The following is a 22,769-nucleotide window of genomic DNA, read 5'->3' as shown; positions in this document are numbered from 1 at the left end:
CAGTGACAGCAGGAAGGAGGGGTGAGTGCAGCTTAGGTGCTGGTTGCCTGGACAATAGCCACCTCCCCTGCCCGCTCCAGGTCTACACGCACACGCACACGCACACGCGCACACGCACACGCACCGCACGCACATGCACCACACACACACCTTCTCCGGGGCGCGCACAGCCCTGCCCTTCACTGGGCAGCACCAGCCCCTCCACAGACCTGGCTGAGGCCCCAGTGGCTGAGCCCCCCAGGGGAGCCCCTGCCCCGTTGCCCACGATGGGTTTGCATGGAAACGGGAGGCAGCCCTGGACAGGGAAGGGGGGACAAGGCCGCAGGAGGCTGTGGGAGGGGCTTTCCCTGCTCAGAGGAGACCAGGGAATGAAAAGCACCTCTTACTGCCCTTGGACAGGGCCAGGTGCGGCTGTGTCCCTGGAGGCTGTGCGACCACAGCGACCATCCAGGAGACACGGGACCAGCAGGATGGAAGAGCCTGGGCCCTGGTGCCTGGGGAGCTGCGGGACTGAGCCTGTGCCCTGCCTCCGCCTCCTGCTCCAGGGACAGCGGACGGCCAGGCTGGGGAGGCCGCTCTCAGGGAAGCTCTGCTCTCCCACCCACATGCACCCCATGCCAATGAGCCCTGGGATCCCGAGGTCCAGGCACCCGCCTGCTGAGGCCTTCCCGGGGGGTCCCGCCTGAAGGCTGCCCGGGGCTCCTGTCCTTCGTGGGGTGGGTATAAGATAAGGGCCCACCGGGGCCGGGGGCTGACAGCTGGGCCTCATGCACCCCGTCCTCAGTGGGAGCACGTGTCCCGGGCAGGGCAGGCATGAGGCTTCCCTCCGACTCCGACTGCTTCCCGGCGGCTTCCAGGCCCAGCCATGCCAGGCCTTGGCGGAGAAATCATGGCCTGTGCACGGAGAGCAATGCTGAGAGGCCCTCTAACCACTGAGGGTTCAGTCCTTCTGAACAACAAGGGAAAGCGAAAGCGAAAGCATCCACTTGGGTATAAAACCTGTTGCACCAGGAGCAGAAGCCAGACCCACCCTGGCTAGCAATGGCTTCGGTAAGTCCTCAGAACTTTCTAGAACCAGCTCTACAGGGGAGGGCAGCTCCCTGTTATAAATGAAGGCCTGGGCTGTGTTCCTGCTGGGAACAGCGCTGCCTCTAAGGTTGCCATGGAGACCGGAATGTTGTTTGAGTCTCTTTTGCTGCAGGACTGGGAGGTCTTGGGGCAGAGGGAGCCCCCGCTCTGGGTCTGGCACTGTATGGAGTTGGGGGGCCATGTGGGAGGATGTGTGGTGTCTGGGCTGTGCCCTTCTGAGCTGGGGAAGGAGGTGGAGTGTGGGCTGATGGGGGACCCGGGACTTGGGGAGCAGTGGATCCCGGGATGTGGGACTCAGCTGCTACTGGGGTTTGGTGCCTCCTCAGCCCCTCTGTTCTGGCCTCCCCTTACTCCCAGGCATGTGTCTGCTTGATGGGGTGCATTCGGTTCTCAGCGTCCAACGCGGACAGCTGCCCCCATTAGCCCTGGAGTCCAGACTCACACAGGATCCAGGAGGGGCCAGCCCGGTGTGAGGTGGGCAGCAGAAAGCAGCCAGCTGGACGGAGCTCTTACAGGAAGTGAGGCGATTCCGGGAAGGCGCCTGCACATTCCAGAGCTCAGTCCACCTGCTTCACTGCTCCTGGGAACCGCTGCCTGCCCAGACCAGGCCCCAGCTCACTGCCCTGCTCCTGGGACAGTGCCCAGGCCTCCCCTTAAGTCACCATTTCATTTCGGAGTGAGAAATGCCCTTGTTCTCCCCCAGATGGACACCACCTCTGGGCCTGCCTGGCCTGAGCCCTGGCCCCGGGCCCTCCAGCCCTCCTGCTCCCACAGGTCCTTCCCTCCTGTTCCAAACCAGGCCCCTCTCAGGACCCAGGAGATGCAGGGAGGGAGGGCGGAGCACACAGGATCCCCCTGATGGAGCTCAAAGCCCAGTGGGGGTGGGACAGGCACAGGGTCCACAGCAGAGCAAGATCCCGTGGGGAGAGGTGGCGGTCCCGGGGGCTGGGGACCCTGAGCGTGGCAGCTGAGCCAGGCTGGGCCTTCAGGGCAGCTCCTCAGAGGAGGTGTCTGTCTGGGGGGAGTAGAGGAGGGGTGGGCGAGGGGCAGGGGCTGGGGGCAGAGAGAAGCTGGGGTGCAGAGGAGCAGAGGCCAGAGGGAGCTGTGGGGAGGGGAAGGCAAGGCCTTCAGCCAGCCCAGGGTGGGGGGGGGGGGTGGCGAGGACAGCAGGGGCCAGGAGGGTGGGGAAGGGTCAGGAGGGGCTGTGGCTGCCCAGGGGCATTCCTGTGCCTTGAGGCCAGAGGAGGGTCATGGACAGATGGGGCATTTGGGAAGGACACCGGGTGTTCTGGGGGACTGGCTGTGGAGGTGAAGGGACAAAAGGCAGGGAATCTTGTCAGGTAACTGTGGGGTCACAAAATAGGCACCTGGGGCCTGAGCTGAGTCAAGGGCGGGAGATGGACGAGGAGGTGAATCAGGAGACGTGTTCGGGGTGAGTGTGGGCTGCTGGGTACCGGCATGGAATGGGCCAAAGGAGAGCTGAGCCCTGGCCTCAGGTTGGGCCGCCCGGGGTGAGGGCTGCAGGAGGTTTCTCATTCGCTGAGGTCAGACACCGAGACAAAGAAAAGCTGAAAAATTCTCTGATCAGGAAGCTGTGGTGCCCTGGGGGGGCACTGAGGAGAGGGAGGAGGTGGTGAGGCAGAGAGGGAGGGAAGAAAGGAACAGGAGGAGACGGGACAGAGAAGACCCAGCGCAGCCACCGCCAGCTGAGTGTCCCCGGGCAAGTCCCTCTCCCTCTCTGATCCTCAGTTTCCCCAGCTGAGCAAGGGGTGCTGCTTCCTCCCCTGGGCTTGGAGGGTGGCTGTCATGGTGGGGAGAGTGCCAGCAGAGCCTGCTGCCTGAGTGTGTGAGCCCCGTCCGCCCCCTCCCCCACCCAGCTCTGGAAGAGGGGCCGCCCCACTAGGGCCTCCTCAAAGCTCAGTCCCCTCACTAGGCTGTCAGTTCTGTCCCTCAGGTCGGCACCTCTGAGGGCGGGTGCACCGGGGCTGGAGGGGCAGAGTGTGAGGGGGAGCCTGTGGGGGCCATGCTCAGCCAGGGCAAGAGGCATGTGAGCACCTGCGGGCAGTGTGTGAGGCAGAGGCTCAGACTCACCTGCCCCATGTGGCTGGGGATGAGCCTGGGTCCCAGCCTCCACGAAGGTGCTTTGCACACAGCAATCGTGTCATCACCCTCCGGACAGGTGCACAATACACCCCCATATGCTCGTCGGCATCCTCATGTGTGTGCATGTACACGCACCTCATACAACACACATGTGCAAAAAACAGAGACACGCATGCATTATACTCTCTTTGGATAATTCTTCACTCTCCCAAAGCACAAGGTCTTGTTTCCAGGCTTCCCTCCCTCGGGGCAACCAGATTCCAGGCTTCCAGTTCCCCAAGGGCACGCTCTGAAAGCGCCAGAGGCTGAGGGCCTCACAGGGGCCAGAGTGCCCTCCACACTCTCACCAGGCGATGAACATCCGCGTGGACTCCCCTGCCCAGCTCCTCCCAGCCGGCCCTCTGCAGCTCCCTGAAATCTCTCCCCTTCCCGCTGTTCTCTTGCAGTTTCGCAAGGAGCCCAGGCCTGGAGACCTGATTGAGATTTCCCGCATCCGCTCCTCGCACTGGGCCCTCTATGTGGGCGATGGTTATGTGATCCACCTGGCTCCCCCAGGTAAGGGGGCTGAAAGTGTAACTTTCCAGAGATTTGTTAACATGACGAGGACAATTCAAAGCCAAATGCCACCCTGGGAACCCGCGTCGTTTCTCCCTGAGCTGTGCTTGTGCTCACAGTACATCCGTGTCCCTTGGGGGCATCTCAGTGGTCCCTCTGGTCCTGATTCACCAGGGACTGAGGTCTGTGGGCCCCAGGGAAGCTGGGATGGGTCCGTATTGGACACTCTCCAGCTTGGGCCCAGTAGCTGGTTGTGCAGACAGATTTCTCTAAACCAGCAGAGTCTCTGGGTGTCCGGGTCTCTTAAAGGAGAAGGATCAATGATTGTGGATTGGTCAACTGGATGCACAATAGCAGCCACTGACCATCACAGTATTCACAGCTCATGAAATAAAAAGAGTAAAATTCAGGAATCCTCCCATCACATTGGTGAAGGAACGGACACCAGAGCTCAATAGTGTGATGCCTGTCCCTTCTAACTTATCTTGTGTCTTCTCTCTCCATCCCTGGCCTCCCCTGCAGTTCCTGATACTAGTGTGTCTGATTTCAGGGGAGAAGTCTGAGGCTGGCGCCCCCACTGGTCTAGGGGTGGTGAAAAGGGAGCTCCTTAAGGAAGTGGTGGAAAACAGCTCCTATGCGGTCAACAACCACTTGGACCACCTGTACAAACCACGGCCCATAAAGGAGATGCTCAGGTCTGGGAAGGAGATGGTTGGTAAGGAGATGGAGTACAGTGATCTGAGCAGGAACTGTGAGCACTTGGTCACCGATCTGAAATATGGCAAGGCCCATAACCGCCAGGTAAGGCCCTCTCTGGGGGCTTCCTCTTCCTCCTGGAGGTCTGCTTGCTTTGGGGGTGCATCCCGGTGAGAGGCCTGTTCAGCCAGAAGAAAAACTTACCAGGAATGATGTAAAATTATGCTCCCTGCCTCCTGCTGGCAGACACTTAGGATGTCTGCAATCAAATCTTGGGTCTGCTCCTAATCCACCCAGGGTCTTTGAACAGGTCACTTCCTCTCTGGCCTCAGTTTCCCCATGTGCAGAAGGAGGGGATGTTTGGAGGTGACCATTAGACATCCACATAGACCTGTTCAGTAAGAGGTGAATCTGGGAGTCTGGAGTTCAGGCTGAGGTGGGGGTGGAGACAGAACTTTCCAGGCTGCACTTGGGAACAGTACACAGAGCTCAGTGATCCCTGAGGCCATGGTTTCCCATCGTCCCCCTCAGCTCTGCCACCACCTCCCTCTGCAGAGCTGGAGCCCAGGGAGAGCCCCGACCACAGAGCCATTCCCACTTTCACCCCCAAGCTCTGGCCCCAGGAGCCCAGGCAGGAAGGGCCCTCCCCTACCACCTCCATCAGGAACAAATGGCCCACCATGGAGGCTCACACAGGCCCTGGAGTGGGTGGGACAGAAGTCTGGGGGTTGGTCAGGAAAACGTGGGGTCACATAATCGGGAACTGGATGACCCTGAATAAAGTCATGGGGGAGAGATGAACAAAGAAGTGGATTCCAGAGAAGCTTCCAGGCTCAGTGACCATTGTAGGATATGGGCATGGAATGAGGCAAAGGGAAGCTGGCCCCTGGTCTCAGATTGGGCTTCTGGGGTGAGCGCTGCAGGAGGTTTGCTGAGGTCAGACACAAACATAAGAAAGGGTAAAAATTCTCTATTCAAGAAGCTGTGGTCCCCTGTGCAGGGACCCTGAGGAGCAGGGAGAAGGTCATAAGCAGAGAGGGAGGAATGGGGACCAGGAAGGGACGGGGCAGAGAAGACCCAGCACAGCCACTGCCAGCTGAGTGTCCCTGGGCAAATCCCTCCGCCTCTCTGATCCTCAGTTTCCCCAGCTGAGCACGTGGGTGCTGCTTCCTTCCCCTGGGCTTGGGAGGGTGGCAGTTATGGGGGGAAATGTGCCGGCAGAGCCTGCCGTGTGACTGTGAGCCCTGTCCCCAGGGCAGGAAGCTGGGCAACAACAGTAGGGCCTTCTCCAATGCTCAGGTGCCCTTGGGATGCTGTCACCTGCTGTCTGTCAGTTCAGCATCTTCAAGGGCCCGTGTGCCGGAGCTGGGGAGGGCAGAGTGTGAGGGGGTGGGTATTGGGGCCATGCACAGCAAGGGTAAACACATGATAGAGACATGAGGGTCAGTGTGAGAGAGCAGAGAAGCTCAGACTCACCTGGACAATGTTGTGGGGGATGGGCCTGGGCCCCATCCTCAGGAAAGGGGGTTTATATACAGGCTGTTGTGTTTTCATCCACCTGACACATACACAGTACACTTGCATATGTGTGTCTGTATCCTAGTATGTGTGTATATACAGGAAATACACTATATATCCATGTGCAACACACAGACACACATTTGTTACACACACATTCCGGACAAATCTTCACCCTCCCAATGCTCAAGGTCTTTTTTCCAGGCTTCCAGTTACTCCGAGGGCAACTTCTAGAAGATACAGCAGGCTGAGGACCTCACAGGGGACAAGAGTTTCCCAAACCTCCCCACGCTCCTCCACTTACACACACATTCTTCCCATGGGGCTAGCATCAGTAAGCAAATCCCCGGGTGGAGTTGCAGCTCCCAGCCGGCCCTCTGCAGCTCCCAGAACTCTCTCCCCTTCCTGGCTGTTCTCTTGCAGTTTCGTGAAGAGCCCAGGCCTGGAGACCTGATTGAGATTTCCCGCATCGGCTACTCCCACTGGGCCCTCTATGTGGGCGATGGTTATGCGATCCACCTGGCTCCCCCAGGTAAGGGGGTTGAAAGTAGGATTTACCAAAGATTTATTAGCCTAATGCAGTGGTCGGCAAACTCGTTACTCAACAGAGCCAAATATCAACAGTACAAAGATTGAAATTTCTTTTGAGAGCCAAATTTTTTAAACTTAAACTTCTTCTGACGCCACTTCTTCAAAATAGACTCGCCCAGGCCGTGGTATTCTGTGGAAGAGCCACACTCAAGGGGCCAAAGAGCCGCATGTGGCTCGTGAGCTGCATTTGCCGAAGACGGGCCTCATGAGAACAATTGAAAGGCAAATGCCACCCAGGAACCCTCGCTGGGTTCTCCCTGGGCAGTGCGTGTGCTCACTGTACATACATGTCACTTGGGGGCATCTCAGTGGTCGCTAAGCTCCTGACTCAGCAGGAAAAGAGGTCCGTGGGCCCCAGGGAAGCCGCACTGCGCCCGCATTGGATGCTCTCCAGCTCGGACCGGTTAGCTGGGCGAGCAGACAGATTTCTCTAAACCAGCAGCGTGTCTGGGTGTCCCGCTCTCATGGAGGGACTGCCTCTCAGGCTGTGTCCTGTGTGCTCAGAGGATGTCACAGAACAGGGCGTCCTGAGAGGGCTTCCTGAACACCCTCCACGGAGCAGCTCTCCCAGGTCACACCTCCCAGAGAGTCTCACCCACACGCACACGAGCGCCTGGACCCTTGATGTAACGCAGGGAGAGCAGAAGCAGGATGACAGGCAGGCAGAGGAGAAGGCAGGGCCCAGACGTGTGTGTCCTCCATGAAAGGAAGGTGCTGGGATGAGACCGCGGACTGGGAGGCACAGGGGCTGGTGCCCTGCAGAGCTGTGGCACCCACACCTCGCACAGCAAGCGTTTGCGTTCTCGCTGGACAGAAACTTCTCATGATCACAAGAATCTCCTTGTCACTGAGCAGGTTTCTATGCGCTGTCACCTACACTGACAGAGCTGAAAACTGTCAGCATTGATGGCAAATAGTAAGCGAAACCCCCTAATCCAGACGACTCTTAGGAGGCTTGGAAAAGGGAGCGTGAGTGTGAGCAGCGGGTCCTGCTTGTGTGTGAGTGTGCAGGTAGTGCTTCCTCCAGGGCGGTGCTAAGTGCAGCATCAGCCTCGAGACTCACACATAAAGGAGGCTGCTGGTTAGCGTGCTCTCTAGTTCCCTCCTCTTAGAGAGCAAATCCCGGGCTCCAGGCTCAATGGATTGGACGCCACCTGCTGGAAGCGCTGTGTGGCCTCTCCATGTGGCCAGAGCTGGGCCAGAAAAGGCCGATGAGGCCACAGGTCCAATATCGGTTGTTGAATGGAGATGAGAGTATTTACCATGAAATTCAAAAGGAGAATAATGAGGGAATGTATGAAATTTGCACAGCAGAGTCTGAAACCCAGTGGGACTATAACAACTGTGATCTCTTTCTGAAACTCACAAGTGCAAGATGAACCAATACAATTTACTGCCGTTGTTTACAATGGATAAGCTATGGACCAGCCATTGTAGGGACTTGTCAACTAGATGATGTCCTTTCATATAATGGAACACAGTGGCAGCCACTGACCATCACAACATTGATCAACATGAAAAGTATTCACAGCTCGTTAAGGAAAAGAGCAAAATGATGGAATCTCCAATCACATTGGTTAAGGGACAGAACCAAAGCTCAATTGTGTGATCCCCTGGCCCTTCTTCCCTGCCTTGCATCTCTCTCCCTCCCTGGCCTCCCCTGCAGTTGCTGATACTCTTGTGTCTGATTCCAGATGAGTACCCTGGGGCTGGCTCCTCCAACACGTCCTCCGTCCTGAGCCCCAGAGGGATGGTGAAAAGGGAGCTCCTGAATGATGTGGTGGGGGGCTGCCGCTATGGGGTCAACAACCACTTGGACCTCAAATACGCACCACTGCCCGTGAACAAGATTGTCAGTTCTGCGGAGGAGATGGTTGGTAAAGAGATGGCATATGGTATTCTGAGCAGGAACTGTGAGCACTTTGTCACCGATCTGAGATACGGAAAGGACAGCAGCCGGCAGGTAAGGCCCTCTCTACAGGGGCTCCCTCTCCCTTCTGGAGGTCTACTTGGAGTGGGGGTGAGAAGAATTACCCTGAATAAATCTTAAGGGAGCTCTCAGGGTCTTGTTGGCTGGGAGTCAGGGCGTCTGAGAACAAATTTCACATCTGCACTCAGGGTATTTGAACAGGGCACTTCCACTCTGGCCTCAGTTTCCCCATGTGCAAGAGGAGGGGATGTTTGGGAGACCTCTGGGGCTCTGGCCACCTCTATGCCTTTAGGATCCTTTGCCTCTAAGACCAACCCTAAAGGCAGCTCCTGATGCCCTGTGTGCTGTCAGGGAAAGTCTGGGCCAACCCTGATCCATGACAGGTGTCCTAAGGCCCCAGAGAGCCCGCGGACAAGAGATGCTCAGGTCTGTGGCCTATGTGAGAGCTCAAGAACATGTTATGTAAGATCTGGGCACAGCCTTACCCTCTCCTCTTTCCCTATTACCAACACACAGCTAGTTAAGAGGCAGAAGCAGGATTCAATCCCCAGTGGTCCCGGCTCTTTCTGCTGAACCACAGCACCTCCAGGGCTCACAGCCCCTGTGACTGGGTGATGGGCATCCTGGATGGAGGAGAATGAGGGGAGGAGGAACAGGTTTGGGAGTGAAATTAAGGATTTGATACTCATGAGGGGTGTTGAGGTGACCAGTTAGACATCCAGGTGGACCAGTTGAGTAGCAGTTGGATGTGTGAGTTTAGAGTTCAGGCTGAGGTCGGGGTGGAGACAGAAGTTTCCAGGCTGCACTTGGGAACAGTACACAGAGCACAGTGATCCCTGAGGCCATGGTTTCCCATCGTCTCCCCTCAGCTCTGCCACCACCAACCTCTGCAGAGCTGGAGCCCAGGGAGAGCCCCGACCACAGAGCCATTCCCACTTTCACCCCCAGAGCTCTGGCCCCAGGAGATCAGACAGGAAGCCCCCACCCCGTCAGGACTTAGTGGTCCCACTATGAAGGCTCACATGGGCCCTGGAGTGGGTGGGACAGAAGTCTGGGGGTTGGTCAGGAAAATGTGGGGTCACATTATCGGGAACAGGATGGCCCTGAATAAAGTCATGGGGGAAAGATGAACAAAGAAGTGGATTCCAGAGAAGCTTCCAGGCTCAGTGACCATTATTGGATATGGGCATGGAATGAGGCAAAGGGAAGCTGGTCCCTGGTCTCAGATTGCGCTCCTGGGGTGAGTGCTGCAGGAGGTTAGCCGAGGTCACGCACAAACAGAAGATAACCTGAAAAATTCTCAGACAGGAAGCTGCAGTGCCTATGGCAGGTACACTGAGGAGCAGGGAGGAGGTAAGCAAGGCAGAGAGGGAGTAAAGGGGACCAGGAAGGGATGGGGCAGAGAAGACTCAGTGTAGCCACTGCCAGCTGAGTGTCCCTGGGCAAGTCCCTCTGCCTCTCTGATCCTCAGTTTCCCCAGCTGATGACATGGGTGCTGCCTCCTTCCGCTGGGCTTGGGAGGTGGCAGTTATGGGGGAAATGTGCCGGCAGAGCCTACCGTGTGACTGTGAGCCCTGTCCCCAGGGCAGGAAGCTGGGCAACAACAGTAGGGCCTTCTCCAAAGCTCAGGTGCCCTTGGGATTCTGTCACCTGCTGTCTGTCAGTTCAGCATCTTCAAGGGTCCTTGTGCCAGGACTAGGGAGGGCAGAGTGTGAGGGGGTGGGTGTTGGGCCCATGCACAGCCAGGGCAAACGCATGATGAAGACATGAGGGTCAGTGTGTGAGAGCAGAGAAGCTCAGACTCACCTTGACAATGTTGTGGGGGATGGGTCTGGGCCCCATCCTCAGGGAAGGGGGTTTACATACAGGCTGTTGTGTTATAACCACCCAGACACACACACAATACACCTGCATATGCGTGTCTGCATTCTAGTGTGTGTGCATGTACATGCAACACACAACACATCCATGCACAATACACACAGACACACATGCATTACAAACACATTTTGGACAAATCTTCACTCTCCCAATGCACAAGGTCATTTTTCCAGGCTTCCAGTTACTCAAAGGGAAACTTCTAGAAGCTACAGCAGGCTGAGGACCTCACAGGGGACATGAGTTCCTCCCGTCCCCCGTCCCCCTCCAAACACACACACACATTCTTCCCATGGGGTGAGCATCAGTAAGCAAATCCCCAGGTGGAGCATAGCTCCCAGACAGGGCTTTGCAGGTCCCTGAACTCTGTCTCCCCTTCCTGGCTGTTCTCTTGCAGTTTCGTGAAGAGCCCAAGCCTGGAGACCTGATTGAGATTCCCCGCATCGGTTACTCCCACTGGGCCCTCTATGTGGGCGATGGTTATGTGATCCACCTGGCTCCCCCAGGTAAGGGGGTTGAAAGTGCAACTTTCCAGAGATTTGTTAACATGACGAAAACAATTCAAAGCCAAATGCCCCGCTGGAACCCGCGTTGGTTCTCCCTGGGCAGTGCCTGTGCTCACTGTACATCCGTGTCCCTTGGGGGCATCTCAGTGGTCCCTCAGGTCCTGAATCAGCAGGGAAAGAGGTCCGTGGGCCCCAGGGAAGCCGGGCTGCACCCGCATTGGATGCTCTCCAGCTCGGGCCTGTTAGCTGGGCGAGCAGACAGATTTCTCTAAACCAGCAGCGTGTCTGGGTGTCCCGCTCTCATGGAGGGACTGCCTCTCAGGCTGTGTCCTGTGCTCAGAGGATGTCACAGACAGGGCGTCCTGAGAGGGCTTCCTGAACACCCTCCACGGAGCAGCTCTCCCAGGTCACACCTCCCAGAGAGTCTCACACACACGCACACGAGCACCTGGACCCTTGATGTAACGCAGAGAGAGCAGAAGCAGGATGACAGGCAGGCAGAGGAGAAGGCAGGGCCCAGACGTGTGTGTCGTCCATGAAAGGAAGGTGCTGGGAGGAGACCGCGGACTGGGAGGCACAGGGGCTGGTGCCCTGCAGAGCAGTGGCACCCACACCTCGGACAGCAAGCGTTTGCGTTCTCGCTGGACAGAAACTTCTCATGATCACAAGAATCTCCTTGTCACTGAGCAGGATTCTATGTGCTGTCACCTACACTGACAGAGCTGAAAACTGTCAGCATTGATGGCAAATAGTAAGCGAAACCCCCTAATCCAGACGACACTTAGGAGGCTTGGAACAGGGAGCGTGAGTGTGAGCAGCGGGTCCTGCTTGTGTGTGAGTGTGCAGGTAGTGCTTCCTCCAGGGCGGTGCTAAGTGCAGCATCAGCCTCGAGACTCACACATAAAGGAGCCTGCTGGTTAGCGTGCTCTCTAGATCCCTCCTCTTAGAGAGCAAATCCCGGGCTCCAGGCTCAATGGATTGGACGCCACCAGCTGGAAGCGCTGTGTGGCCTCTACATGTGGCCAGAGCTGGGCCAGAAAAGGCCGATGAGGCCTCAGGTCCAGTATCGGTTGTTGAATGGAGATGGGAGTATTTGCCATGAAATTCAAAAGGAGAATAATGAAGGAATGTATGAAATTTGCACAGCAGAGTCTGGACCCCAATGGGACTAGATTAACTTTCATCTCTTTTTGAAACACAGAAGTGCAAACATGAATAAATACAATTTACTGCCGTTGTTTACAATGGCTAAGCTATGGACCAGCCAATAATAGGGACTTGGTCAACTAGATGATGTCCATTCATAATGGAACACAGTGGCAGCCACTGACCATCACAACATGGATTAACATGAAAAGTATTCGTAGCTCGTTAAGGAAAAGAGCAAAATGATTGAATCCTACAATCACATTGGAGAAGGGACAGAACTCATGCTCAATAGTGTGATCCCCTGGCCCTTCTTCCCTGCCTGGCGTCTCTCTCCCTCCCAGGCCTCCCCTGCAGTTGCTGATACTCTTGTGTCTGATTCCAGATGAGTACCCTGGGGCTGGCTCCGCCAGCATCTTATCTGTGGTGAGCCCCAGCGGGATGGTGAAAAGGGAGCTCCTGAGTGATGTGGTGGGGATCTGTGGCTATCAGGTCAACAACCACTTGGACTGTGAATACGCACCACTGCCCGTGAACAAGATTATCAGATCTGCGGAGGAGAAGGTTGGTAAGGAGTTGGCGTACAGTATTCTGACGGGGAACTGTGAACACTTTGTCACCGATCTCAGATATGGAAAGGCCCGCAGCCAGCAGGTAAGGCCCTATCTTCAGGGAATTCCTCTCACTTTTGGAGGTCTACTTGGAGTGGGTGTGAGAAGAATTACCCTGAATAAATCTTAAGGGAGCTCTCAGGGTCTTGTTGGCTGGGAGTCAAGGCGTCTGAGAACAAATCTCACATCTGCACTCAGGGTCTTTGAACAAGGCACTTCCTCTCTGGCCTCAGTTTCCCCATGTGCAGAAGGAGGGGATGTTTGGGGGACCTCTGGGGCTCTGGCCACCTCTATCCCTTTGGGATCCTTTGCCTGTAAGACCCACCCTAAAGGCAGCTCCTGATGCCCTGTGTGCTGTCAGGGAAAGTCTGGGCCAGCTGTGCACCATGACAGGTGTCCTAAGGCCCCAAAGAGCCCGAGGGCAATAGATGCTCAGGTCTGTGGCCTATGTAAGAGCTCAAGAACATGTTATGTAAGATCTGGGCACAGCCTTACCCTCTCCTCTTTCCCTCTTACCAACACACAGCTAGTTAAGAGGCAGAAGCAGGATTCAATCCCCAGTGGTCCCTGCTCTTTCTGCTGAACCACAGCACCTCCAGGGCTCACAGCCCCTGTGACTGGGTGATGGGCAGCCTGGGTGGAGGAGAATGAGGGGAGGAGGAACAGGTTTGGGAGGGAAATTAAGGATTTGATGCTCATGAGGGGTGTTGAGGTGACCAGTTAGACATCCAGGTGGACCAGTTGAGTAGCAGTTGGACGTGTGAGTCTGGAGTTCAGGCTGAGGTGGGGGTGGAGATAGAAGTTTCCAGGCTGCACTTGGGAACAGTACACAGAGCACAGTGATCCCTGAGGCCATGGTTTCCCATCGTCCCCCTCAGCTCTGCCACCACCTCCCTCTGCAGAGCTAGAGCCCAGGGAGAGCCCAGACCACAGAGCCTTTCCCACTTTCACCCCCAGAGCTCTGGCCCCAGGAGCCCAGGCAGGAAGGCCCCTCCGCTACTCACCCCCATCAGGACCAAGTGGCCCACCCAGGAGGCTCACACAGGATTCCATCCGTCCACCCTGCCAGTTGTCAGGACACATCCAGTCAAGCCCAGCACTGACAAGTGGTCACACCTTCGGCTTCCCAGGGAAGGGTTGTTGGGACAAGGCCAGCATCTCCGAGAGGCCAGGCCTGGGGAAGGTGGGAGCATGAGTGTGGCCTCCAGCCCCTTTGGTGGGAGGGAGAACCTGCCTGGACTGGCTGTGGACTGTGAACCTGGGCTGCTCCCTTTCAGGTAGAAACATTCATGACCAGTCCACAGATGTACCTTGGAAATGCAGCTTTGACAGCTATCACCTGTTCTGTCAGGAAGAATCCATCCCTACACCAGTAACAGCCTGAAGGGGCACAAAACCCCCCATTAGAAGCCGCTGTAGAGACAACCTCGCACAGTCCTGTCCCCTGCCCGAGCTCTCGGGAAACCTGTCCTTCTGTCTCTCACTGTCCCTCTCTCCCTGGCTGAAGGATGGACCAATTGTGCCAATACTGTAGAATTCATACGTGAACCTATGTCCCCTCCAATGAGGAATTCCGCTACTTCTGTGGCACCTAAACCAGAAAGGAAGAACCGGGGCACCTGTGGGGGAAGCCAGCGTTTTCTGTCCGTGTGACTTTGGGAAAGCTCTGGACTCTCAGAGCCTCAGTCCCTTCCTCTCCGAGCTGGGGCCCGGGATCCACTCTAAGAAGATCAGAGAAGGTGGTGGGTGGAGGATCCCAGCCCCTGGCCGGCCTGGAGTAGGTGCTCAATGGACTGTCTACTTGTTCTCTGTAGTCTGACCACTGTGGTCAGCAGACATCACTCATTTACTCTCATGGTGCAAAAAGAAACACACAATTACCTCCCGTGCAGTCCCACCTCTGGTGCTTGAATCCCCTGATGAGGCATAAACATCTCCCAGCATCTTTCCCGTACCTCCTACCTCCTTCAGTCAGCCCACCTTTTAGAAGTTGTGTTTTTCTTTCACATTTTTTTTTTCAGAGAGGAAGGGAGAAGGACAGATAGAAACATCAGTGATGGGAGAGGATCATTGATCAGCTGCCTCCTGCACCTCCCACACCAGGATTGAGCCGCAACCCGGACATATGTACCGATCGGGAATCAAACTGTGACCTCCTGGTCGACCCTCAACCACTGAGCCACCGGGCTTCTTTTTCTTTTTTAACTCAAAGGTGAAGTCCTCACCCATCAGTGAATCCCACATGGAATTAAATCATCTTCCCGAGCCCAACTTGCCATGGCTCAAGCTTCCCCTGGTTGAATATTGAAATGAGTGAAACTGCTGTGTGACACTGCATGATGGACACATGTCAATCTAATGTGTCCAGATGCATAGAATGCACCACACCAAGAGTGACTCTTGGGCTAAACTAAGGTCTGTGGGTTGTAATGATGTGCCGATGTGGGTTCATCACGAACAACAAAAATACAGGCTGGGGAGAGGGAAGTTGATAATGGGGGAGGCCCTGCTTGTGTGGGGGGCAGGGGGCATATGGGAAATCTCTGTACCTTCCTCTCAATTTCTCTCTAAACCTAAAATTTCTCTAAAAATAAAATTCTTTTATGAAACTTAACCTCCTCAGAGTATCCCTCCGCAAGTACCTAGTGTGCCCTGGGTGTGGTCCCAAAAGGGGCGGGGCCCCATGCCCTCTACTTCCTCTCCAGGCCTCTGCCACCAGTGGCCCTACTGAACGGCCACTCTCCATGGTGGGCAGCACAGCCCCTAACACCCTGACTGGAGATCTGGGGGCTTCTCCTCCCCTGTGCTTTACCTTCCCAGGCATGAGAAAGTTGGGGGGGGGGTGGCCCTCGATCTCCTGGGTGCACAGACACCAGGCTGGGACGAAGCTCGGTGCCATCAGGAGGTTGAAGAACAAAGAGAATGACTTGTACTTGCTGCCAAAGAGCGCCTTGCTCAGATTCCCAGGCTCAAATGTCAGCCTCCATGCGGGGGTTCCGGAAGGATCCATGCTGGCCTTGCGCCCAGGCTACCTCTGGGTCAGAGGGCACAGCTGCTCTGTGAGCCCAATAACCAGCGGGTGATAGACGGGAGAAGGCTTCTCGCTTCTTGGTCTAAAGCTCACCCAATAGTAGTGGGAGACGGGAATCCGGGGACTCGGGTCTTATGGGAGAGGTGAGCTCCGGGCTCTAATTCTGGCGGTAAATCTCCTCTGGCACCAGACCCAGGCTCCCAGCATCTCTGGAGGGACCCAAGGGTGGTGCCAGCTCCGTCCCCTCCCCTGTGTGCCCTGGACCAGGGGTGCCAATCCGTGCAGTTTGACTCACCCTTAGTCCCCTCCAAGTGAAACTGCCTCTGCCTCCAGGGCCAGGTTCAAACCATGTGACTGGCCCCATCAGTCAGAACTGATTGGCTCAGTGTGCTCACCTGACCCAACAGCAGCCAATCAGGAGGCTGAGCTAGGATGCGGTGAGCTGAGCCAATCAGATTCTCTCTCGCGAACTTGAACAGGAACCCCAGAGCTGCGGGCCTGGAGGAGAGATACTGCTGAGCTGACGCCGAAGGAAAAGCCGTGGAGTGAGGTGTCGGAGACCAGCGACGGTGGGGACATCACGTCACTAATTCTTCCGGAGCCGAGAGGCGTGGAGAGCAGCAGCAGGAAAGGAGCCTCGGCCGCTGGGGCTGCATCACATTCATGGCCCAGATCCTCAGCACAATTCCCGCCGCGGAGCCCCGGCCCTGGCAGGCCCCTGGGTCCTGCTCCGGCCCTCCCAGGGGTGTCTCCCTGCCCCACGCATCCTCGCCCTCCAAGAGGAGCCCCGAGGAAAACAGAGAATGGCCAGGACGCCCCTCAGGCTCCAGGGAAGAGCACCGTCCTTGAGCTCGGGCTGCCATGGCAACACACCACCGGCGGGGCTTCGGCACAGACACTTATTTCTCACAGGCCTGGAAGCAGACACGTTCAAGGCAAAGGTGCTGGCAGAGGCAGTTCCTGGAGGGACCCTCTTCCTGCCTTGCCAATGGCGACCTTCTCGCTGTGTCCTCACATGGGAGAGAGCTCCGGTCTGCCTGTAAGGGCACGGATCCCATCATGCCCACCCGCACCCTCGCCACCACCTCATGACCTCCTCTGAACCTAATGCCCTCCCAGAGGCCCAGCTCCAAATACCATCACTTTGGGGTTAGGGCTTCAACGTAAATGGGGGACGGAGGGGGACACAAGCATTGAGTCCATGACAGAGCCCAACTGTGTCTTTAATAGCATTCACGCTGGGCCGTGTTTCCCCAAATAAAATCTTCCTGTGCTTTTATAGCTCCATTGAAATCAGCCTCAGTGGCCTGGCTGGTGTGGCTCAGTGGTTGAGTGTTGATCCATGAACCAAGAGGTCTCTGGTTCAATTCCCGGAGTCTCCATCTCCAGTAGGAAGCATGCAGGAGGAAGCCACTGATGTCTCTCTCCCGTCAATGTTTCTCTCTATTCCCTGCCCCTTCCTCTGTGTCTAAAAATAAATAAATAAAGGTCAAGAAATATGTATTTTTTAAAAATTAGCCTAAATGAGTATAAAACAGAGTGAAATCAATAAACCCAACCCCACTCCCGCTGGCTAAGCGAGTCCTCTCCAGACTACCTGGCTGCCGCTGGGATGAGTCCCTGACCTCACTGCCCTTCCTGCTCGCGTCTGTCCATAAGGCACCCGATGAGGGCCGCGAAGGCCAGGCCCACGCCTAGGAGGCCTGCTGCCACGCCAACTGCCAGGACTGCCTCAGTGACCTGCAGCACAAGAGATGGTGTCACACTCCACATCCGGGGCAGGCCACAGACACACCCACCAAGAATCTTCACTCGGGAGCCACCCGGGTCCCCTCCAACGGAACCACAGAGCAGTGGGTGTTTGCAGGCCAACAGGCCCCCAGGAGAGCGGAGAGGAGGCGGGGAAAGAGCGAGGGGGAAGGAGCAGTGGGTGTGAGGGAGACAGCCGCCCTGTAGGTCCTGAGAGGCTCAGAGAGCCGCAGGGTGGCCGGGAGAAGGACACAGGCAGTGCCCGGACGGTCTAGGTTAGGGCTGGCCACTGGGAGCCTGAAGCAAGTTCGGAGTTAGGGAACCACCCTGTGAGCTCTCACGACCCAGGGCTGGTCCGGGATGGTTCTGGGTGGCCCAGGAGCTGAGCCCGGCCTGGGATGGTTCTGGGTGGCCCAGGAGCTGAGCCCGGCCCAGGATGGTTCTGGGTGGCCCAGGAGCTGAGCCCGGCCCGGGCCCAGCTTGGCCGCCGGTGGAGGAGCTGCTGATGCCATGTTGTGACTGGGCAGCGGCTTATGGAGTGAGATCACCTCGCACTGCGCTGACCGGGAGGTTCTGGACAGGGAAGCGGATACTCGGAAAACAGGGATGAGGCGGAGAAGACGCCAGGATGGTCCCTGAGGGTCGTGCACTCGGCAGCGCCGCCCTGTGAGCCACCCCTGCCCACAGGCTGTGCTGGCGGAAGCGGGCCAAGACCCCGAGAACGGCTGCTTTCCAGGCGTCAACACTGGGCGGGACCTCGCAGGCACTCAGTTGTCTCAGTCTGCCCCCCCCCACTCCTAACCGTGTTAGAGCCCTCTGTGCAGAGGAGAAGGGTGAGGAGGACAGTGGGGAGAACTCCCGCTAAGCCCCCACGCCAAGGGACAGGGACCAGAATGCCTGGTGTCCTAACAAGCCACCTAGGCCTCCACCGCCAACAGAGAAGTCCTCAGACAGACCTCGGGGCAGGTGTCTGGGGAGGATGGTGACTTGGCGCCACGGGAGCGGCTGGGAAAGGAGAAGCCCGCACTGCCCCCTTCTTTCAGACTCAGACACGCTCCCACGTGTCAGCGCTGAGCCGACCTTCCCGCAGCTCCACTCTGACTGGCACAGAGGTGACTGGTGTTTTATTTATTTTTTATTTTTATTTTTATATTTTTTATGTTTCTTTTTTTCTAAATAAATGTTTATTGTTCAGATTATTACAATTGTTCCTCTTTTTCCCCCCAAACATCCCCTCCACCCTGTTCCCACCCCAGCCTCTGCCCTTATCCCTCCCCCCGCTGTCCTCATCCATAGGTGTATGATTTTTGTCCAGTCTCTTCCTGCACCCCCACACTCCTTTCCCCCTGAGAATTGTCAGTCCATTCCCTTTCTATGCCCCTGATTCTATTATAACCACCAGTTTATCCTGTCATCAGATTTTTTATTCACTTGATTTTTAGATTCACTTGTTGATAGATATGTATTTGTTGTTCATAATTTTTATCTTTACCTTTTTATTCTCCTTCCTCTTCTTAAAGAATACCTTTCAGCATTTCATATAATACTGGTTTGGCAGTGATGAACTCCTTTAGCTTTTTCTTATCTGTGAAGCTCTTTATCTGAACTTCAATTCTGAATGATAGCTTTGCTGGGTAGTGTAATCTTGGTTGTAGGTTCTTGCTATTCATTACTTTGAATATTTCTTGCCACTCCCGTCTGGCCTGCATAATTTCTATTGAGAAATCAGCTGACAATCGTATGGGTGCTCCCTTGTAGGTAACTGTTTTTCTCTTGCTGCTTTTAATATTCTCTCTTTGTGTTTTGCTCTTGGCATTTTAATTATGATGTGTCTTGGTGTGGTCCTCTTTGGATTCCTTTTGTTTGGGGTTCTGTGCGCTTCCTGGACTTGTAAGTCTATTTCTTTCACCAGGTGGGGGAAGTTTTCAGTCATTATTTCTTCAAATAGGTTTTCAGTATCTTGCTCTCTCTCTTCTTCTGGCACCACCATAATTCGGATGTTGGTACACTTGACATTGTCCCAGAGGCTCCTTACACAATCTTCATATTTTTGGATTCTTTTTTCTTTTTGCTTTTCCAGTTGGGTGTTTTTTGCTTCTTTGTATTTCAAATATTTGACTTGATTCTTGCAATCCTCTAGTCTGCTGTTGGATCTCTGTATATTATTTTTCATTTCAGTCAGTGTATGCTTAATTTATAGTTGGTCCTTTTTGATATCCTCAAGGGTCTCACTAAATTTATTGGCCTTTTCTAGAAAATTCTTGAAAAACCTTATAACCATGGTCTTGAACTCTATATCCAGTCGTTTGCTTTCCTCTATTTCTTTCATTTGTGAGCTGTTTCTTTGAATCCACATTTTGGCTATTTCCCTGAGTTGATACAGTGGCTTTTTGTGCTAGATGTCCTATAGGGCCCAGTGGCTCAGCCTCCCCAGTTACCTGAGGTGGACACTCTTGGTGCACCCCTTTGTGGGCTATGTGCACAGTGTTGTTGTAGTCAAGCCTTGATTGTTGTTGGTATCACTGGGAGGAATTGACCTCCAGGCCAATTGGCTGTGAGGATCAGTTGTGTCTATGCTGGGAGAACTTCTGTGCTGGAGACACCCTTATGAGACAAGACTTGCTTCAGTGGGGCTTTGGTGCTCACTGAGTCTGCCCCCTGAATGTATCCCTTATGGATCTGAGGAGTTGTAATCTGGATGGTCCCACTCTGACCCCTGGGTACACTGGCTCTTGGATCTTCAAGGAGGTGCTAATTTAGCCTCTGACTGAGGTCATTCAGCAGGAGCTGTGGAGAGATCTGCAGATTTCTCTTCTTTGTTTGGGTTTTGGAGGTGCCCAGATGAGGCCCAGCTGTGAGGCAATGCAAGCTGCTGCAGGGCCTTGGGCCTTCTTTTGGATGTTCTGGGTCTCACTGACTCAGCTGCAGTTTGTTAGGTAAGTTTATGTAACTATTTTCTCTCTTTTCCGCATCCAGCATGGCTAGAGAGCGGGTCCAAATCCCGAGTAGAGGCAGCTGGGGATTGAGAAATAAAAGAAAGAGACAAGACACAGAAATAGAAAGAAAAGTTGGGGCCAGTGGACCGCTGCCCTCTTCTGATGGAGAGACAGTGACCCAGAGCCAATGCAGCGTGTTTATTTTATACCCTCAAATACCAGGAAGTTTCACCAAAAGGTCAAGACAAAGGAGATTATTTGCATTCTTGAGTAGGCCCTGAGCATTCCTGGTGCTAGTTGGATTTAGATATCAAAACCCACTTCCCCACACCATGGTCTGAAGTGAAGATCAAGCTGACAACACACTTGCCCTTTTGGCAAGGCATGTTCCCAGGGTGTGGCTTTGCCGACGCCACTGGGTTCAGCTGACAATAATTAAAGAATGCCCATGTGCCTTCCCAGGGGGCCCTCTACAAGTTTAGAATTCAAAGGACCAGACCATTCATATGCAAAAGCCTCTGTGCTCAGCTTGGATGGGGTGGAGTCTCAGGGCTGAGCAAACAGCTATGGCTTCATGGGGCGGTATCTCAGGGCAGAACATACAGCAATGGTTTCCCGTCAGCCCTGCTCTAAGAGGCCCCTGGGTCTCAGTGTCGCGTGGTAATCGCTGCAAGCACCTCTGAGAGAAAGCCGCCCTCGAGTTTTGCCCGCTGCCAGACAGTCCAGTTTCTCCTCCTATGAGTCTGGGTCCCCAGAGTCTCGCCTGGAGTTGGAGTTCAGAGCAGTTGGGATTGAGAAAGCCAGCTGTGTACTCAGTTGCCAGCCCTCTCCGTGTGCGCGCCTCCGTACCTCTGCCTTCCGCAGCTCCTGTGAGTCTCAGTGTGCTTTTCTCTTTCCCTCAAGTTGTAGAATTTCCACTCAACCAGCCTTCCTGTGGTTCTGGATGATGTCTGTTTTGTCCTTTAGTTGTAGTTTTGAAATTGTTGTGCGAGGCAGCAGTTTAGGTGTTTACCTATGCCGCCATCTTGCTTTCTCCCCTGAATTCTATTTTTTAACAACTGCAAAGGGCAATGTGGTAGGGTTCTCCAGAGAAAAAGAACCAATAGGATATAGATATACATACAGATATGGATATATGAGATTTATTATACAAATTAGGTCACATGGGTATGGAGGCTGAGAAGTCTTACAATCTGTCATCTGCAAGCAGTGAACCAGAAAAACAGAAAAGGCAGTGGTGTAATTTGTTGAGAGGCTAAAGGACTGAAAATAAGGTGTTAAGGCCATTGGTGTAAACTCTGGAATTCAAAGCCTTGAGAAACAGGAACTATGATGTCCAAGGGCATCATAGATGGACATCCCGGCTCAAGAAGAGAGAGTTAGTCTTTTTCCACCCTTTTGTTCATTTTGGACCTCCAATGGATTGGATGATGCCTGGACACATTGGCCGGTAACCTCATTTACTCAGTCTACTAATTTAAATGCTAATTTCTTCTGGAAACACCCTCAGAGCTCACGGGAGTAAATACAAATGACCAATAAACATAGATATGTGAACAAGATCCCATGCTATTACTACCATGCTGACAAATATTTTAAAAGATGTTGAGCAATTGTGACTCTGGTGTACTGCCCATGGAAACTTAATTTTGCATTCTTTCTCTAATAAAGTTGAAGAACATCATACTGTTACCAGAGAGCTGCCTGAGTTGGAGGGGGTTCTCCTCCCCTTGGCTCTTATCACGCTTTGGAGAAAGAATTCAGGTGACTGACAAAAAGCAGTGCTGAAGCAAAGCAAGAACATTTATTAAAAATACACTTGGCATAAAGCACAAGCGAGCAACTCAGCTAGTCTCCGCGCCCCACCTGGTGGGGATTCTAGGGTTTTGTATTCCTCCCCCCACTTATAGGTTTCAAGATTCCCCTGCTGGATATCTTGGGCAACAGACTAGATTTCCAGGTCCCCCTTTTACATTGTTGTGGCTTTCCCCCAAATTTCTGAGAACATCCGGCAATTTTATCTCGGCAAGTTCCAAGATTGCTGACTTTTTTATTCAGTGGGTAAGAAAACTTCCCTCTTTTCCTCCCCCCTTCCCTCTGCCCTAGCTGCTATCTATCCTGCCTCACAAGGCCATACAACTCAACAGCTCTGCTTTGTGACCCTTTACTCAGTGATAACTTCAATTTAGTTTGTCACAGTCAGTATGTTAGAAAAAATAAAGAGCAGAATTTATCAGAGTGTATCTCATCTAGATTTTGGTAAGACTTTTATTTAGTCTATAGATCCTGGTACCTTATAAAATGTATTTCTTACCGTGGGTCTTGGTTCAAAAGGTTTAACAGCCTCTGCTTAGAGAAGACTCCAGGTGCACTAGGAGGCTTGTGTGAGGGTGCTCATGGCAACCTTGTCTGTAATGGCAACCCACTGGG

At 54.4% G+C, this 22,769-nt stretch overlaps 1 protein-coding gene across 3 annotated transcripts; it reads left to right on the top strand.

Annotated features, from left to right (window-relative positions):
• The first annotated feature begins 399 nt into the window (after nucleotides 1-399).
• Nucleotides 400-17,163, top strand: LOC308234213 (uncharacterized protein). Of its 3 annotated transcripts, none has more exons than XM_080641640.1 (8): nucleotides 400-1,050; nucleotides 3,639-3,747; nucleotides 4,298-4,548; nucleotides 6,385-6,493; nucleotides 8,247-8,515; nucleotides 10,758-10,866; nucleotides 12,398-12,666; nucleotides 13,901-15,235. In XM_080641640.1, the coding sequence occupies exons 1-8, from the start codon at nucleotides 1,042-1,044 to the stop codon at nucleotides 13,997-13,999; spliced, it is 1,224 nt and encodes a 407-aa protein (XP_080497766.1). In that variant the 5' UTR covers nucleotides 400-1,041; the 3' UTR covers nucleotides 14,000-15,235. The 3 variants fall into 3 exon arrangements, with proteins under 3 accessions (XP_080497766.1, XP_080497768.1, XP_080497767.1); XM_080641642.1 differs by having other exon boundaries at nucleotides 796-1,050; nucleotides 14,645-15,235; XM_080641641.1 differs by lacking the exon at nucleotides 13,901-15,235 and adding an exon at nucleotides 16,134-17,163 and having other exon boundaries at nucleotides 1,029-1,050.
• The last annotated feature ends 5,606 nt before the right edge of the window (nucleotides 17,164-22,769 follow it).

This window comes from Plecotus auritus (genome assembly GCF_963455305.1).
Source record: "Plecotus auritus genome assembly, chromosome: 9".
Classification (NCBI taxonomy): domain Eukaryota; kingdom Metazoa; phylum Chordata; class Mammalia; order Chiroptera; family Vespertilionidae; genus Plecotus; species Plecotus auritus.
The sequence above is the reverse complement of the archived record's forward strand: the minus strand, read 5'-3'. Positions and strand labels throughout refer to the sequence as shown.